An 18637-nucleotide genomic window follows, 5' to 3' on the forward strand; every position below is an offset into this window, starting at 1 on the left:
AGACCGAAGCATAGGCAGACTGGACTCCATAAAAACCACGAACCATGCATGGCATGAGTTGGCACGAGCACAGAGCTGCGACCTTCTGTACTCCCCGCTCCTGAGAATTGAATGGGCGGTGTGGATCCCCCTGCTGAGGGAGAAGGGAGTCACAAGAACATTGCAGAAGTTGGGCGTGTCCAAACTTGAGGACCTCTTCGCGGATGGAGTGGTGAAGACGTGGGAACAATTGTCCCCACCGCAGGCAGACGTCTCGCTCCTATCACAGTTTCAGTATCACAGGGTCCGGGGGGCATTGCGGGAACTCCTGGGACCGGACCTGCAGGAACCAACTGAGGTACCGGAACTCAATTACGTGATTAAAACAGTCTCTTCTCGTAAGCTGGTGACTAACCTAAATAAAAAGGGATCCTGTCACAAACAGCCCCAGCCATCCAAAGCTAGAACAGAGTGGCAGCGCGATCTTCAACTACAGATAGAGGATGACATGTGGAGGTACTGTTGCCTCAGCACAAAGAGGCTATCATTGAATGGGCGACACCGGCTGGTTCATTTCAAATTCCTACAGCGCGTCTACTATACCCCGAAGAGGCTGCACAGATACGGTTTGCGGCAATCCCCGGAATGTGAACGCTGCCAAGCGGTGACAGCTGATTTCCTCCACATGGCCTGGGTCTGTCCGGGCGTCAGTAAATTCTGGGGGGAAGTGTTCTCTGAACTGTGCTTAATTCTAGAGGTGGAGATCGTGGCTGATCCGGCGCTGGCACTGCTGAGATACTCGAAGCCCCTGCCTGTGGCCTTGAGACGGCTGGTAGATATGGCCTTGTTAATAGCTAGAAGAGTTGTGGCCGCTTGCTGGATGAGAGGCCCATTACCAACAAAGAAAAGATGGGCAAAGGACATGTTGTACTGCTGCACACAGTCTGAGGTATATAGCGAATTACTCCCTCCTATGAGCCAGCCCAAAAACCTCTGGACATTGTATAAGTCATACATCAGCGGTACTGGGGAGGAGGAGGACACAGAGCAGGGTGGGGATGTTGACGAACGGAACATACATGAGGAACCCGGGTAGGGGCCTTTATGGGGGTTCGAGGTTAGTGCATAGTTGGGGCCCCCAGAGGGGTGAAGTAGGGAAATGGCGAGTAGAGGGACACTGGGGTGCAGGATGCATGCAGGGGATATGTGTGATGCGTTGCCCACGGGCCTCACTGGAGGGCTCGGCCTGCCTCGAGAGGACCGCAGGACGTTAGGCGGCACTCAAGTTTCTCCTTTCTTATTCGAGTAGCATCATGTTCAATCAAGTATTAGCTGTGTTGCAATCTGGGCAAGAGCACTGATGGCGATATGAGGGTGGGGGGGTAGTTGGGGTAGAAGTTAGTTAGTCCTTCTCTTTTCGTTTTCTTTTTATGATGCTGGGTTGTGTCTTACCTGCTTGCCCCTGGGTTGGTAATGTCACCATCTCATACGCAGCCAGTGGTGTGATGACACAAGTTCTGAAAGGTATGCACGATGATGCTATTTGAATACTTCTAGATCTGTGATGCACTATACTTTCATCGTACGCCGCCGAGCCTCCGGGATGTCAGCTCTCAGGCTGTGTCAAATATATACTGAGTACACGATATGTTTTTCTAGACATTGGCTGCCGCCCCCCCTGGGGACTAACTCTGTAATAGAATTTTGACTGTAAATAAAGGTTAAAATTTAAAAAAAAATGCTGAATTTGCTGTTGCAGTCAATCCATTCTTTGATGGTAAAATCATTTCCTTGAGTCATTGGTACTAGTGTCGTTTTACTTCGACTTAGTTTGCAAATACTGCAATTCTTACATGTGTGAAATCCTGGCTGTCTGTATAGGAATGTAGTGGTCAGATTCCTTTTGTCCTCAAATTCAGATTTTCACAGGATGCTTTTGAGGTTGGGTGCTCATCTAAATGGCATTTCTGGATACGTTTTCATGTGTTCAGTTAGGCTGGGTGTTTGTTGCAAGAGATACCAGTATCTTTTAAGGCTTTGTCTTATTTGGAGATGGCCATTGTGGTAATCTGCAATGAACCACATCGTCGCCTTACTCTCCTGTTTTCTCTTTGGTAGGAACATCTGTTTGCGTTCCATATCCGTCACTGTGGTCATAGTATTGTTCAGTATAGTGCTTTTGAATCCTTGCTTTCATAATCTAGATACAATCTCTTCTCCTTTTTCTTTGAATTTCTGGTCTTCGCTACAGTTTCTACGTGTTCTCAGGAATTCCCTCTTTGGAATGTTCCTGATGTTGTGGCGTGGGTGACAGCTATCTGTTCTCAAGATGGAGCTGCATGCTGTGTTTTTTCTATAAAGCTTGCTCTGTAGGGTGTTATCCTTAACATAGAGTGTCATTTCAAGGAAGTTGATCTCCTCCTTTGAGAATGTATGTGTGGTTTTTATTCCCCATATGTTTTTGTCAAGTTGTTCTAGGAACCTTGTAGCAGCGTTTCATCTCCTTGCCAAATGCAGAGAATGCCGTTGATATATTGTCGGTATATATATCCTGCACAATGGCAATGTGGGTGATTTACAAGGGATGTCAAACAAGGAGGCTACGCATATACAGTTAGAATTCATAAAGTTTATATAAGTATGTATCAACAATTTACACAGATAATCAATAATATTATGTACAAACATATAATCACAAAGGTGATAGTGTGTTCCAAGTGAATGTTATCAAAAAAGGAGAACCTAAACTACTAATGTGTTACATAATATTGTATGGAAAACAAGGTTTCAGGTTTGTATTCAATTCGTAGAGACGACCCAATAATGTATTGGCAGTCAAGACTACAAAAGTTGCAAAGTATAAACCACTGCTGTACAGAGTCTGTCTCTTTTAGTGTCGACAACGTTTCGACCTGAATGGGATATCAGGTCTCTTCAGGACTTGTAAGTAAGGGGCATCTTTATGGGGCTTGCCGAACTTATGGAGTGAACAAGGGTGGCACCGTGATGGGAAGGTGAAATTAAAAGACTTACAGAGACCCAGCCGGGACCCCTGGTGAGGGTGAGTAAGCAAGCGAGGGTAAAATTGTCGGTTCTTGGATCCATTTTATCAGTAGATGAGGGTGTGGGAGGAGAGGCATGGGACAGGATACACCTGAGGGCGCTCCGGCTATGCGAACAGCGGAAAGATATCCAAATGCGAAGTGTTTTGTCTATGTAATCTCCTATCTTTGAGCATGTCTAGTTGATTCCTGCTATAATCGGTCTTCCGGGTGGGGGATATGTTCCTTTATGTATTTTGGGAAGAAGGTAAAGGGTTGGCATGGTTGGGTGTGAGATGTATAGGAATGCTCTTTCTCATTGGGATATGAGGCCCAAAGTGTTCCATTTGTCTATCTTGGTTTTTATTGATTTCAGGATATCTTGAGTTGGATTGCATGGTAGAAGTTCATAACAGGTGTCATCTCCTATTTGTCGGTTTGCTTCGGTGATGTAGTCATCTATGTGTATTGTAACTGGGTTTCCTCCCTTGTCTGCTTCTTTCACGATCAGGTCTTTTCTGTCTTTCAGTTGTTTGGTTGCCATCCTCTCCTCTTTGGAGATGGTGTGCGGGAGATATTTGGATTTTCTTTGGTATTTGGTGTATTCACTTCTAGATCATGTATGACTGCATGATGGAAGGCGTCTACGGAGTTTCCCGCAGGCAATTGTGGGATGAAGGTGGATTTTTTAGTTAGTTCTCTATCCATGGAGATGTTGGTTTCTATTCCAAGTTCTAGTGCTGTTGTCGTTAGTGTATCAGAGTTGTCGTCTTCCTCACTTAGATGGGTTAGTAAATCCACATGTTCCGAGTCCTGAATGGATAGTCATGAGGTTATGGTGTCGGGTGGATGTTCCTGTCTCCTTGTCCGGTCGGTAAAGAAAGCTTTGAGTTGTAGTTTCTGTGTAAATTTGAATACGTCTATTTGTGTTTTTGTCAGATTCCATGATGCTGTGAGACAGAAGGACAATCCTTTGTTAAGGATACTGGTTTCTTGGTTTGATAATTGGATATGAGATAGGTTCTTTACCAGGTTTGGAGGTGTTAAGTTCTTCTTTCCATCTCCTTTTTCCTTGACCTGGTAGTCATGCCTATTGTTGGGGTCTGTTGGCATCCAAATTGCGGGGAACCTGCCGAAGTTGTAGTATTGGTGGTGTTTGATATTTTGATAGTGAGTCGGTAGCGCAGTACCTCCTCTAAAAAAATAACTTTGCATCGTGAGTTGTCACCCTCTTTGGCTGGTGCAGGTGTGTCAATTTCTGAGCTGGAAGAGGCCCCTGATTGTTGTCCAGTACCGTCCGTATTTGTGGTATCCTGTGGTTTGAGGTCATATCTTTTTGCAAATGTTTAGACTCTCCTGAACTGGTAGTCGAGTTGATCCCGTCTAAAGTTGGAATTTTTTCTTTTGATGATGTCTTCTTCGAATTCGTCGATTATCTGGCTTAGAATTTTTTAGTTTTTCTTGGTGAGTTCTCCCCAGTTTGAGTCCTCGATATGTTTACTCTAATTAACCACCTCTGTTTTTGCTTTGTTGTACTCTTCTTCCGCATGATCAATTAGTTATTAGTGGTCTGATCATGTTATTTGAGCATTCTTTAACATTCTCCTCCCATCTGCCAATGTATTGGGGGTTGGTGGTATTTGATGAGGGAAAAATCTAAATTCTTAGTCCACGTGGGATTCGGTCAGCTTCGAGATATTTTTTCAAAGATTCAGCTTCCTACCATTTGGTGGTTTCTCTTTTGACCGCGCGATCCAATGTTTGGAAAGTGCGTCTGGCCGATGTAAGATTTGGTTTTGACGTGTTCCTGTTGGTCACTGGTTCAGTGGAGAAAGTTTCTTCAACTCTGTGATCCGCGATCTTGGCAGAATGCAATGAGCGGAATTTCCATTGATCATCCATAATGAGGGAGTCGATATCTCGCTCCCATAATGCACAAGCATTAGTGGTACGAATGGGTATTGCACTTTGCATAACTTTGTATAGCCTAGTGATTAATTTACAGGAGGACAGTGTAGCAAGCACATGTTCAAGAGCATGCAGCTGCTGTGGGGACTCAGGGAATGTGTTGTGGAGAGTCCTGCATATGGTACATAGCTGGTAATAGAGATGTCGTTGGTGGCGGCGAAGAGGGCGGTTTCGGTGCTGTGGTTGCTGCGGAATCCCGACTGGGATGAGTCCAAGGTGTTGTTCTCTTTGATGAAGCGGGTCAGTTGTCTGTTGACGATGTTCTCAATGACTTTCACCAGGAACGGTAGCAGGGAGATGGGATGGAAGTTCATAAGGTCCTTTGGGTCTGCCTTGGGTTTCTTGAGTAGGGCGTTGATCACTGCGTTTTTCCAGCTTTCCGGGAAGGTGGCAGTCTTGAATGAGCTGTTGAGGATCTTTCGGAGTTCGGGTGCGATGATGATGCCCTTTTTGTTGAAGATGTGGTGGGGGAGGGGTCTGACAGTGAGCCGGAGTGGATGGTGTTCATGGTTTTAAGGGTGTCTTCATCGTTGACGTGGTTCCAGGAGGTCAGGAGGCCGGTGTGACTGGGGGGCGGTGAGTCTGAGGTGCCGGCGGCTGTCCGGGGGGACTGAGTGTTGAAACTGTCGTAGATGTCTATGATCTTATGGTGGAACAAGTTGGCTAGAGAGTCTCAGAGGTCTTGTGAAGGCGGGATGTCGTTGGAGCTGGGGTTGGCGAGTTCCTTCACGATATGGAAGAGCTCTTTGCTGTTGTGCACGTTGTTGTCAATACGTTCTCCGAAGAAGGTCTTTTTGGTGGTTTGAATGAGTTGGTGGTGCCTGTGGCTGGCGTTCTTGAGGGCTGCATGGTTGTCCGGGGTTTGCTCGAGGCGGCATTTCTTCTTTAGTCTTTGGCAGGTCTGCTTGGATTTCTGGAGGTCAGCAGTGAACCAGATAGCCCTTTGACGGTGCGTCTGATTGAGGCTTTCTTGATCGGTCGAGAGTGTTGGTGCAGTCGTCGATCCATTGCCTGAGGTTGTGGGCGGCAGTGTCGGTGTGGTCAGTTGGTGGGTCTCTGGTGAGGGTGGTGATTAGCTGGTCTTCGGTGACCTTGTTCCAGCTGCGGTCGAGTATTCATTGCGGGTGGTTGTGTGCGGTATTGTTTTTTGAAGGAGAAGTGGCTGCAGCGGTGGTCGGTCCAGTGGTGGTCGGTGATGTGGCTGAAGGCGACGTGGCTGCTGGCAGAGAATATGGGGTCGAGTGTGTGTCCGGCAGAGTGGGTGGGTGTCATGACGAGCTGTTTGAAACTGAGGTTGCTGATCTGTTTTTGATGTTACACACCTAGAAAACCCACATACCTGGATTTTTTACATCCAGAACATACATTATAAATATAGTTTAGGCTAGGAATACTGCCAAATTGAGTGTACCAGACTAAATGGGTGGCACATCTGCTCCAAGACTACACATGCACTTTAAGGAGATAAGGACACAATATTACACTATTTGCTTTTTTGTACAAAAACGGCAGGTTCAAGGCATAATTGGCTCCATCCTTTGTTTAATAAGTTCGGAGTAAGGTTTTATCAGGCTGCCCTATCATTGTCCTCTAGAGCAGATGATATTGCGATAGTTTGCACAGTCACCTACGATTTATGGTCTGCTTGGTATAACTTGAGCAAAGAAGAAATTGAGGGCTGATCCGTAATACCTGCCCAGCAGGCTGGTTTTATCCATAAAATTGATTATGAAATGTTTTTTATGCATTATTAATATAATGAATTTTGTTGGTTGGCTTTATTGTTTTTACTGCAATTCTAACATTGCTGCATTAGGCTGATATTCTCTTTTTTATTTACATGCTGTTAGTAATGTTATCTTCATATGCTTGGCTGTAATTTTGAGTTAATATGTTATGGCTTTAAGCTGAAACATTTGTAATACATTAATATTGATTGAGGGGATTCAAAACCCTTCCCAACCAACAACCACAGTCCTTGTCAGGGTGAACCACAAAGGTCACAAAATTATTATGTGCTTAACTCTGGTAGCTTGGCACAAAAGAAGCCAGTGTGGATAGACACAGGGATCAGGTTAGTTCTGCTGAAAAGTTCCCTTTGAAAGTACTTCTGCAGAGTTTGAAATTTCAGAATTCCACTGCAAGGGCTCATCTAATGCAAGCCAATGGTCCAGGGCCTAGGGAGGAACCTCCTGGGGGTCAGACACTCACTCCAACAGGGGCCAGTAGGGCTCAGACAGGTCCAATTGCAGGTCCAGGCAGGGCCAGTTGCAGCAGGTCAGCTGGCCAGTTGCAGGGAAGCCTCTGGAGCTGGCTGTGTCCGTGCGGCTCAGAACATGAAGTCAGCCAACTGACCTTGGAGTCACACAGGATAGCCTATTAGAAAGAGAGCAGGTCCAGCCTTCCTTCTCAGAGAGTAGAGCAGGCCTCACTCAAGCAGCAGGGCAGTCATTTGGAGAACAATGAAAGGGTAATTGTGCCGTCAAGGGTTTTGTTGAACTGTAGAGTATTCAAAATTATATATTATTTTGTGGTCCTAAGCATTTGACAACACTGATGCACAATTTGTGTCAGACAAAGTTTTTAAACAAATAGAGCTAATACCAAACTGTAATAAAAAGAGAGAGCAATAGCAGGGTGTATGGAAAAGTTCTGTTTGTTTTAATTATTCACAAAACAAAAATAAAATATACATGGGTATACCATTTGTCGACTGCGCTTATTCCACTGCTTTTAATGATATAACTTGTAAATAGGTGGATAAGCTACAACAATTGCTGCAAATAGGCTGTTTTATTGATATTTTTGTCCTATTGTAGCTTTTGCAACAAATGGTATACCCATGTATATTTTATTTTTGTGTTGTGAATAATTAAAACAAACAGAACTTTTCCATACACCCTGCTATTGCTCTCTCTTTTTATTACCGTTTGGTATTAGCTCTATTTGTTTAAAAACTTTGTCTGACACAAATTGTGCATCAGTGGTGTCAAATGCTTAGGACCACAAAATAATATATAATTTTGAATACTCTACAGTTCAACAAAACCCTTGACGGCACAATTACCCTTTCATAACTACCGCCCAAGCCCTCAAGGGTATATTGGGTTGCTCATTCTTAGTTGACATTTGGAGAACAAGGTAGACCTCAAGCAGCAGGGCAGTCCTCTTGAGGACAAAGGAGTCTTTCCTCTATAATGTCGACTGGACAGGAGCGTAATGATGAGTGGCTTAGGATGTCCAATATTTATACCTGGTGAAACCTTTTGAAATGGTGAGAACATCTAGTCCACCTACATATGTAGTTTGAGAAAGTTCCTTTCTTCCCCAATCTACCAAGAATCCAAGAGTCTAGGGTGTCAAAAGGCTGGTTTCAAGTTCCTTTATGAGTCTGCTTGAGGCAGCCCTTTGAAACGTAAGTGAAGCAGGGAACAGCTCTGCCACTCCTGGCAGCAAAGCCCTCTCCTACTTACACACAGGTCCTATGGTTTGCTGTGTGGTTCTTATATGCATTCCTTATGGGTGAGCAATTACCAGGCACATGCAGATGGAAACTCCTAGAAGGCCTCAGAATGTTTTGGGCAGGAAAATGCCAACTTTCTAAAAGTGCAACAACAACAAGGTGATAGATGGAATGCTTGATTTATTCTCAGCCACTGGCAATCGATAAGGCTGCATTCCAATCCATCGTTTTTTACCCACCATGCTACCTCTGTTTGGACCCAGCCATATGCAATTAAGCCTGCTCCTTATGGGAACAGTCCAGCCCGAAATGCCAAGCCAGATTCTCCCTGAACTGGAATACAAGCAACCAAGGACCGGTTTCGTCCTGAGAAGGGCTCATCTGCCAGGCATAGCTTGATTCCAAGGGCACGGTGAGCATGAGACCCCAGTCTGGACATAGCTGTCACACTTATGGCATCAACTGCAACAACAAGGCTATGGATGGAATAATTGAATTACTCTGTGCCACTGGCAATTGCTTGGGCCGCATCCAAATCCATTGTTTTTCACATACCATGCCACCTAGATTTGGACCCAGCCATATACAAATAATCCTTTACCTACTCCTCAAGGGAACAGACCAACCTGTTCTGTCGATTTTGCCCTGATCAAGGCTCATCAGCCAGGTATAGCTTGAATCCAGTGGCACAGTGACTATGAGACCCACATATGGGCATAACTGTCTCAACTTTCTAAATGTGGCATTTTTAAAATTGTAATCTAAAATCCATTTTTACCTTCAAAAGGATTTTAAAATACAATTGATTTGAGTCAAACATGATATGTCTACCTGTTCCTGATAATAAGGTAACCCTTTTATCCTGTGGGAGGGGCGAGCCTTACAGTAGTCAAAAACAAATTTAGCAGTGTTTCACTATCAGGACAAGTAAACCTTAAAACACGTCCTACTTTTTAAAATACAATGCACCCTGCCCTATGGGCTGTTTAGTGCCTGCCTTATGGGTGGCATATATGTATTACAAAGAAAGGTTTAGGCCTGGCAAAAAGTAAATTTTTTCAGGTCCATTTGGCAGTTTACAAATGCACCACAAGCTGAAATGGCAGGTCTGAGACATGATTTAAAAAACGTCTTTTAGTGAGAGTCATTATGAGTGCTGTTGCCCACTACTAGCATTTGATTTAAAAGCCCTGGAACCCGTAGTACCACATACGAGGCACTTACAAGTAAATTAAATGTATCAATCCTGTGTAAGCCAACTGTACCATGTTTTAGGTGGAGGGCACAAACCCTTTAGCACTGGTTAGCAGTTGTAAAGTACACAGACGCTGCTGATTCTCTCACCTTGCCGGGAGCACTGCCCTTTGTGTTGCTGTGGGGAGGCGCTGAGCACCAGGACCACTGCCTGCCTTCCCGCGGCTGTTGCTTTGCCTGCCACGGACCCGCTTCTAACGCCATCGCTCTAGCGGGACTACATCCCCCAGAAGTCTCGGAAGCGACGCCCTACTGCATCATCCATTAGCGCCAGGAGGCGCTTCAAATTGCGGGTGGCCCCACGCAGCGCGGGATGCGCACGGGCGTGCCCGGGCCAAGGGCGGTCCCATCCGCGCCCGTCAGCAGCCGACAGAGGCTGGGCTGGGCCAGCCCCTTAACTTCTTATCATTGGACTGGGACTAAGGCATAGCAAAAGTAAGCTGGCGATAATTACTACCTTTGGACACTGGGGGGATAAGCAGATTATTTGGTTTGCAAATTTTCTTCGTGCTGTATGCACATTATAGTCCATAATCTACAGTCTATGCTTTAGCTGGGGGGTTGTTTATGACCTTGTTCTCTCTTCAAGAATACATTTCGTACCATGAGTAAAACTACACGTAAGGGGGTACGGGGGCAAGGGCAGGGGTTGCGGGGACCCTAGATGCCTTTCTCCTACGGGCAGAATCGGTGTTAATGAAGTAGATTGAGATCACAGAGAGGAGGCTCTCATTAGACCCACTTAACCCGCTTGTAAACCCTGTACCCGCGCCGGAGCTAACTGCAGTGGTACAAGCATGCCCTTTAACTCAGCGTGTGAAAATATCCACCCCGTAGCAGGGCTCTTTACAACCTACACAGACGGCTAACACCCCCTGTTCATCCCCATCTACCTCTCCTCCTTTCACACGCACTAGACAGTCAAGGGCTCCACAAGCTTCTAGAGGGAGAGATCCGCCCATGAAAAGGAAAGCACGTAGTGCACCCAAAGGAAGCCATCAGAATTCGAAACAGGCTAGGAATAAAAATCCTGCTTATGGGTCAGGGGCACAAACGGAAATAGTGGCGGACCCGGAAAACAACAACAGGGTTAAGGGTGGTAATAATCATCCTGTACTTACATCCGGTCATAGCTCCCCTAGTGACAATCTTGATTTTATAAACTTGCTGTAGGAAATGCTCTTAGTACTAATTAATCCAGTCTTGGCGAAACTTGAAGCAATTGACCTTAGGTTAAGCAAATTGGGAGAGCACTTATCTAAAGAATACCCCATCCCTACAGGGATTCAACCCGCCGATGAACAAGCTGTCAGTGAGCGGAGCACTGGTGTTTCTAGAACATCCACTTTAGGTTCTACACAGCCACTATTGATACCAACGGCAACCCAACCGGAGCACAAAACATGTATTGACCCTAGAGCAAGGTTAGGGCAACAGGGCCCCACAGGGAGATTACAGGGACTGGGAAATCGTAAGCCCCCAGGAGAGTTTCTCCATCTTCCTCTGGAGGCAAGTCCCTATACTATCATCTTAGCAAATGTCCCGAAACTCCCAGATGGAGAAGAGGAGCATTGGTCTTCCCTTAAAAATAAGGCACTCCACTTCCTGAACAGGAAAACAGGGCTTGGGGATCATCTCTTTAAGGAGTTTAAAATGGTGAGAAGGGTTGCATGGGTCGGTCAATCTCGAAAGGGTATGGCAGGAGACTGTATTGTGCTAAGCTTTAGGTCCCCGGAAATGGTGGGTCGCATTCTGGAGCAGGCTGGTACGTTCAGGACTAGTTCTGAGGGCGTTAATGTTCTACAGCTGGGTTATTTTTAGCGACCATGCATCCTTCATAGGGGTAATGTAGGAAGACAATACACAAGTCAGGAAGGATTTACAAATGGTCCGACTCTATTGAACAATAGATTTGAGATCCTGAGCACGTTAGATGTTAATGATTGACTGCCACCTAGAACAGACCGGAAATGCTTAGGGGCAAGTTCACCACAAGCTCTCAGGGAAATCACAGACTCACGACTAAACACCACTTCATTGGAGTCTACAACCTTGATAAAGGATGTCCCATTAGGTAGTACCAATACCATCAATATGGCAAATTGCCTGGTGGTGGAAAATAACCCAAATATAGCTTCAAGTTCATCCCCAGCTTCCTCTAAAGTAGGGTGAATAGCTTCAAATATGGGGCCAGGTGATAGTAGGTGATAGTAGGCATCTGGGATGCACTACTTTCAGCATCGGTTCTAGTGTAACATCCCTGGTCTCATGGAACATTGCTGGGTTAAGATGTAAGGTAACATCTCAAGATTGGCTGACCTTTATAGATAGCAACAACTTTGTATTGTTCCAGGAGACGTGGTTGACAGATTCAGAGTATAGACTAGGCTATTTAAACTTTTTTTATCCCAGCTACTCCTAGTCTGCGGGGTAGACCAAAGGGGAGCCTAACAATATGGGTTAGACAGGACAATAGATATATAGTCAAACAGTTCGACTCCAAAAGTAATTATGTTTTTTTTTTTTTTATACAAATTCAGAGCATAGAGTCCAAGGATCTTTATATTTTTAATATTTACGCAAGGGGCATGCCGGCGGGTAAAGCCTCGGATATTATTGTTCAGCTAGATTCACTCCTTACTTTTTATAATGGGAATGGGAACATCCCAGTAGCGGGAGATTTTAATTCTTGCTTTGAACCCCTTGATTGTAATGATATAGACCTTACCATGGAAGAAGACCATTCCTGGAATATCCCACAGCTGTCCCTACCGCCCATCAAAAAGTGGACTGAAGTGCACTTCAGCTCAAAGTGCTATGCCTTGAACAAGGTTTAAGGGCGGTGAATGGTAGAACGGTTTCGGATAAACAGGGGGCTCCTACCTTTAATAATGGATCACGCAGGAGCCGAAAAGATTATATCCTTTTTAATAAAGATAATTGGTCTTCCGTTAAGGACATGGCAGTAGTCGAAAGAGTAGAAAGTGATCATGATCCGCTAGTTTTAACCTTCCAGCTGTTTGCATGCAATTATCCAGAGGCCTGTATAGATGGGGCCGACATTTTTCTCTCAAATGATAAAAGGAGAATAAAATGGGCAAACTGCCTTTTGAATGAGGATAACTTAGCGGCAATAAGGGAATTGACAGTAGAGGTAAAAAAAATTGAATAAAGCTAATCTGAATCTGACAGTAGAGGGAACAATTGACCTTCAGATATGTATTACACAGGATGATGTGGTATTCAACCTTATGCCTATGCACACAAAACTTTTTAATCAACTCAGGGTCTATTTTATTAAGAAAGTATCTAATTTGCAGAAAAGGCCTGAAAATAGGCAAGAACAATGGTATGGTAAATCATGTAAGGACGCGTATAAAGCCTTGGCAAAGGCAAACAAATGAAAAGAGAGGGATGTAATTAAGAATGCCTGCGCGTCTTATAAGAAAGTCCAACATGACGCCAAACGGGCTTGGGATGAAGAGTATTGGAGGGAGCTGTATTGTGGCAGTAGAGAAAGGACCATGGGTACATTCTGGGATCTGGTTAAATGGGGTCGGGGGACTCCAAGGGGAGAACCCTGTAACCACGTCCCACCCGATCTCTGGGTCTCGCATTTTGCGACACAGTTTGCCCTCCCGGATTCTGATATCGCAACGGATGTATAACCCGTAATTATTCCAACTGATACTACTCCGTTATACTTTAGCAGAATCGAGGTCAATAGAATATTGAAAGCCATCCCAAAGGGTAGAGCACCCGGGCTGGACCAAGTACCAGCCGATCTGTTTTTGCATGATAAGGAGGTATGGGTGCCGTATATTCAGTCCCTTGCTAACGGTCTTGCCAATGGCTCACCCATACCTGACACTTGGAAAGGCGCTGGGATCATTCCGATCTTTAAGAAGGGTGAGCGCTCTGACCCAGGAAGTTATAGGCCGATAAGCTTAATAGACTCCATACAGAAGGTGATAGCCAGGCTTGTTTTGCAGAGAAACCAATGGTGGATTGAGGAGGAAGTAATATTGTCACCTCTCCAGGCAGGGTTCCGTAGCCACACAAGCACAATAGATCAAGTTTTTAGATTTGTTTTAAGATATTGGCGGGTGGTATTATTAGGTGGAGGTACGCTCTTTGCGGCATTTGTCGACCTCAAGTTGGCCTTTGACCTGGTGCCACGGGCTAAAATGTGGAAAGTTTTTGCAGGCCATGGTTTGCCATTAAATATACTGGCTTTCTTAATCAAATTACATAATGATAACTTCGCCCAAGTTCGGTGGAATCGGCAAGGGATGGTAACAGACAGGTTTCCTACTTCAAGGGGGGAACACCAAGGATGCGTACTTGCACCGACTCTCTTCTCGCTTTACATTAACAGGGTGATCAGTATTTTGAGAACCATCACACTGATGCCCCAAAGTTGGATGGTAAACTGATCCCTCTGCTAATGTTTGCAGATGACACCTTGTTAATTTCAAAAACACAGAAAGGCCTTCAGAAGGCCATTGAACGTTTTCAGGTATTCTGCAGGGACTATGGCCTCTCCAACAATGTGAGTAAGACCAAGTTTATGGTCCTTCACAAGCACAAGCATGTAAGAGGGAGGGTGGTTATGAATGGTGCCCTGTTAGAACAGGCACAAGTCTTCTCTTACCTTGGCATAACTTTGGGCTCAAAACTTGACTGGAAACCCCATACTAACCAGTTGGCTACTAAACATGCTCAACTAGCAGGTGCCTTTAATAAGGACCTCCACCTTTCCCAAACACATCCAATTGCCCCAGCGCTAAAAATCTATGATGCTAAAGTTAGCGCGGCAGTCCTTTATGGGGTAGAATTATGGGGGTTCAGTAATCTTGCCTTATTGACTAGCGCCCAAAACAAGTTCCCAAGGGTATACCCCTTAGTAACTTGTTTCTCCTCCACTAGTGCCCCTTTTTTTATGATTTGGGATGCCAACGACTCGAAGATTTAGCTCGATATAGACCAGTGGCATACTGGAGGAGACTGTAGGTCACCCCAGAGCTCGCCGATTATGCTCGGACATTCCTTGAAGTCAGAGACGCCGATAGCGCTCGCAAAATTCCATGGATGAGGGAGGCAAGGGCAGCGTACATTGCCATGAGCTTGGGTTCCCTGTGGGAAGACCCTATTGCTAATTCTTTCCTGCCTAGGAAGGTTTTCAGAGAGTTATACTGGAGCATGGTCTCATTGACAAGGTTTAGGAATTGCACCGGTCCGTCACTCACAATCGACTTTCTGGGACTAAAACATGAAGTGGCCTATGAGGGATACTGGGATTTTATTATGGTTCCCGGGGACAGGAAGCAGTATCATCAATTTAGGGTCGGAACGCTTCCTATAAACTCCTTTACTGCCAAATGGAATGCCAATAATAATCCCAGTTGTCCATTTTGCCCTACACAACGGGAAAGTATAGCCCACATTTTGTTTATTTGCCCAGAATATAAATTCCCAAGGCAGACGTGGCTGAAACCTATCTGTTTGCAGATGGGCATCACCACTGGCTGTGGGGATTTAAGAATTCTAAAAACCAATAGCTCTGAGCCCGTGGCTATTGCTGTCGCCAAATATTTACACTGGATGTGGATAATACGCGCACCTAAATTAAGTCTACAATAAGATCTTGTGTTTTAGAAAAATTTTAAGATATTGTCGCTATAAATCTATTCTGTGATACTAACTGTATTTTTACTCTGGATTCTTATCCTTTTATCTTTTTGGATTAGTGCCATCATGAATATTTTTTTAAAGATTTTTTTTAAATTAAATTCTTAATGGACGTTCTAAATTAAATATCATATCCCCTGATGTATTTCTATGTAATAGATTTGGATAAATGGAATGTTATGTTTCCCATTTTTATTATGACTATCTTTTATGATATACATATCGAAATAAAGATTTTATGAAACAAAATGAAAGTACACAGAGTCCTAAAAGCAAAAGAAATTGGGTCAGAAAACAGGGAGGGTGAAGGCAAAAGATTTGGGATGCCCCTGGAGAGAGGGTCAAGTCCAACAGCTATGCTAAGTTGTATGTTAGAATACTGCTGCCACAAGTGTTGCCTGACACAAATATTGTGTTCTAAATGCACTATATTTCCTCTTTGCAATGTAGATTTTCTATTACTTTATTTACAACACAAATAATGTCAATTTTAGTCAGAACATGCAGGTTGGTGATTGAAAACTATGTTTCTAATGTCAAGTGTTTCCATTGGATGACAAGACTCAGTGCTGACTGGTCAGTTTATGGGACATAGACAGAGTGTTGGGCTGTGGTGGCAGGAAAGTGTTAAATGTGTTGGACAGAAATAGTGCAGGGAAACGAGGCTGTGGGGAATGTATGTTAAAAATGACTAATAGAGTCTAGGGTAATGACGGTTAGAAGGGACATAGAGTAAAATGTGCTGGAAGTACTGCTGATCAGTGATCAGTAGTGCCGGAAAAGAGTACTGGTGGTGCTAGGTGGCAACGGTGGCAAGAGATGGCAGCCATAAAGCATGCTAGCCTATTGCAGCTCACGGTATGGCAGGCTGTTTGCTGGGTAGAGCACTGGGTGGTATGACTAAAAAGGACTGCAAGGGAAATGTAGCTGGAGGAGAGGTGGCAAGTAGTGGGAACAAGGAGTGCAGTTCAATGGCTCCATTATGGAGTCATGAGAAACAGCAATTCAGCTGGAAGGAAGGAAGGGATGGCAATGGTGATAGCAGGAATTGAATAGCACTGAGGTTAATTTGCGCCAAAATTGCAGATGGTTAGAACCAGTACTCATGTTTGGGAGACCAGGACTTGCTTTTTAGCCCTTAAGCTTTAACTCAGGAAATGAGAGAGAGATAAGGAAGAAGGAAAGAAGCAAACAGAAAATGTTTGGTGCCTGTTCTTATTTTATTTGCATAAGCAAATAATGCAGTGCAATGACAACAGTGATGAGTGCTGGCAGACGATGGCTGGAAGGGCTGTTGGGCCAAAAGATTTGGAAACAGTGCGGGAAATGACATCTGGAGAATGTATCAGATGATTGCACCATGTAAGAGCCTAGCCGTGGTGGTGAGAACTCTAATCAGAAATCCTCAGTCTCTTGCACGTTTGTTGATTACCCACTCCCCTGGTCCCAGTGGCTGAGAAAGAGAAAAAGAGAGAGTGGAGAAGAGAGAGTGGAGAAGCACAGGGTAGGAGGAATATTTTACCCCCCATGTATATGTTACGCACCATGTAAATATAATTTTCAATAAAAATCTTACTGAAATAAGAAATACTCAGTCTAAGGAGTGGCGCTTCTTAATAGTTAGTGGATATGCAGTCATAAGCCGTGGCAACCCGCCTCCCATGCAATTAAATATGCCATTAAACCTCACCTTCCACCGTCAACATCAAGATACAGGTCTCTTTCTCTTCGTCCTGGTAGGTTACGAAGCAGTGGTACAATCCGGCGTCAGCAAGTGTCACCTGCTCTATGAATAGGGTTGCATTCCACATTGTATTCATGTTGTCTACTGGCTGCAGGATATGATGTGACCTCTGTACAGAAGGTGATGTTCCGTCTTCCCTAGTCCAGCGTGTGGACAGCTGCCCTGGGGACGCAGGGGCTGGGGTCACCGAAAAGACACACCAGAGCAGCGATCGATCGCCAGTCTTGCCAGCAACCTCCTGTACCTTCTCTGTCGTCGGGGACATTGTACCTGAGAAGCGATCGCATGGAGAGTTAAAGCAGGGGCCATATCAGAATCGATAAAATCATGATGCATGCACATAAGTAGGCGGCCAGTCACAATACAGGACCAAACGGTCTGCTTTCTCGAGAGTGTTGCACTTTTTTGTAAATGCAGCTCGATTGTCAATTTTGCTTTACTACGCCAATGCATTGATTCAGTAATCATATCATATCAGCTTTATTTCGATATCTTAAAAGCATCGAATTACAATTGTACAAGTTAAAAAGACTACATAGTAAAAAAGTGCAGAACATGATCATATGCAATAAATACACTGTTATGACTGTATAAAAAAAGATCATCAGTGTCCAAATGTTAAGAATTTTAAAATGGGGTAAAAAAAAAAAGATATGTGCTCCATAGAAAGAATATATCAAATTGATCGAATACAAATAACTCATAGGACCATGAAGGAGAAAAAAAGTGCAGTTTTCTGAAATACAGGTGGCACATAGCAGCATTATAGGAGAGTTTTCAACAATCCCATTCTAATGTTCCAGGTCAGGAATTTGGCCAAGCCACATGCATACAGTGGGCGCGCATCAGATCTTAAGATGTGTAGCGCTGCAAGATGACTACGAGTGCCCAACTTCCTGCATAGTGGCTTGAGCCAACATTCCCTTGGCGCTCTATAGGCCGGGCATACAAACAAGATGTGGGCTATTGTTTCTGAAGTAGCCTCACAGGTCGGACAAGAAATAGATGTCTGATAGGGGGCCTTCCACCGAGCTGTTGTATCGCCAGTGGGAAGGGAGCCGACCCTGAATGCAAAATACAAGGCTCGGTCGTGGGTTTTTTGGATGACATCAAGATATTGTTCATAGCAGGTGGAACTTTTATGTTGCATGAACTCCTCGGATAGCCTACCAGATTTAGGATCAAGGAGGCACCAAGTGCGAACCCAGGACCAGTAAACTCTGTTGAGTTCAGCTTTGGGTGAAGCAGTTCTATTTTCCCGTGCGTCCTTAAGACCAAGGTCGTACAGCAACATTTTCAAGTCTCTTAACCATTTAATTCTATGCCAGCCATCCATACTCATTAATTCATTGAGCCCTGCTGCATACCTTACTAATTAAGGGGTTCTCCATAGGCGGGCCCACAACAATAAGGGCCGTAGTCTGGCCAAATCTTTCAAAGCGTGGCACCCCAAGTCCTGCAACAAGGGTCTGGTGGGGGTCCTTTGTGGCAACCTCA

General features: G+C 44.6%; 1 protein-coding gene across 1 annotated transcript in view; it reads right to left on the reverse strand.

The window, feature by feature from the left end:
* LOC147705944 (protein borderless-like) overlaps positions 1-18637 on the reverse strand; it is a 229132-nt gene that overhangs the window by 84123 nt on the left and 126372 nt on the right. The window contains exon 3 of the mRNA XM_086932415.1: positions 17087-17410. Coding sequence (XP_086788541.1) covers positions 17087-17410 — 324 coding nt within the window. The remainder of the gene's footprint in view (positions 1-17086; positions 17411-18637) is intronic.

The sequence above is a fragment of the Lissotriton vulgaris genome, chromosome 7 (genome assembly GCF_964263255.1).
Source record: "Lissotriton vulgaris chromosome 7, aLisVul1.2, whole genome shotgun sequence".
Lineage (NCBI taxonomy): Eukaryota > Metazoa > Chordata > Amphibia > Caudata > Salamandridae > Lissotriton > Lissotriton vulgaris.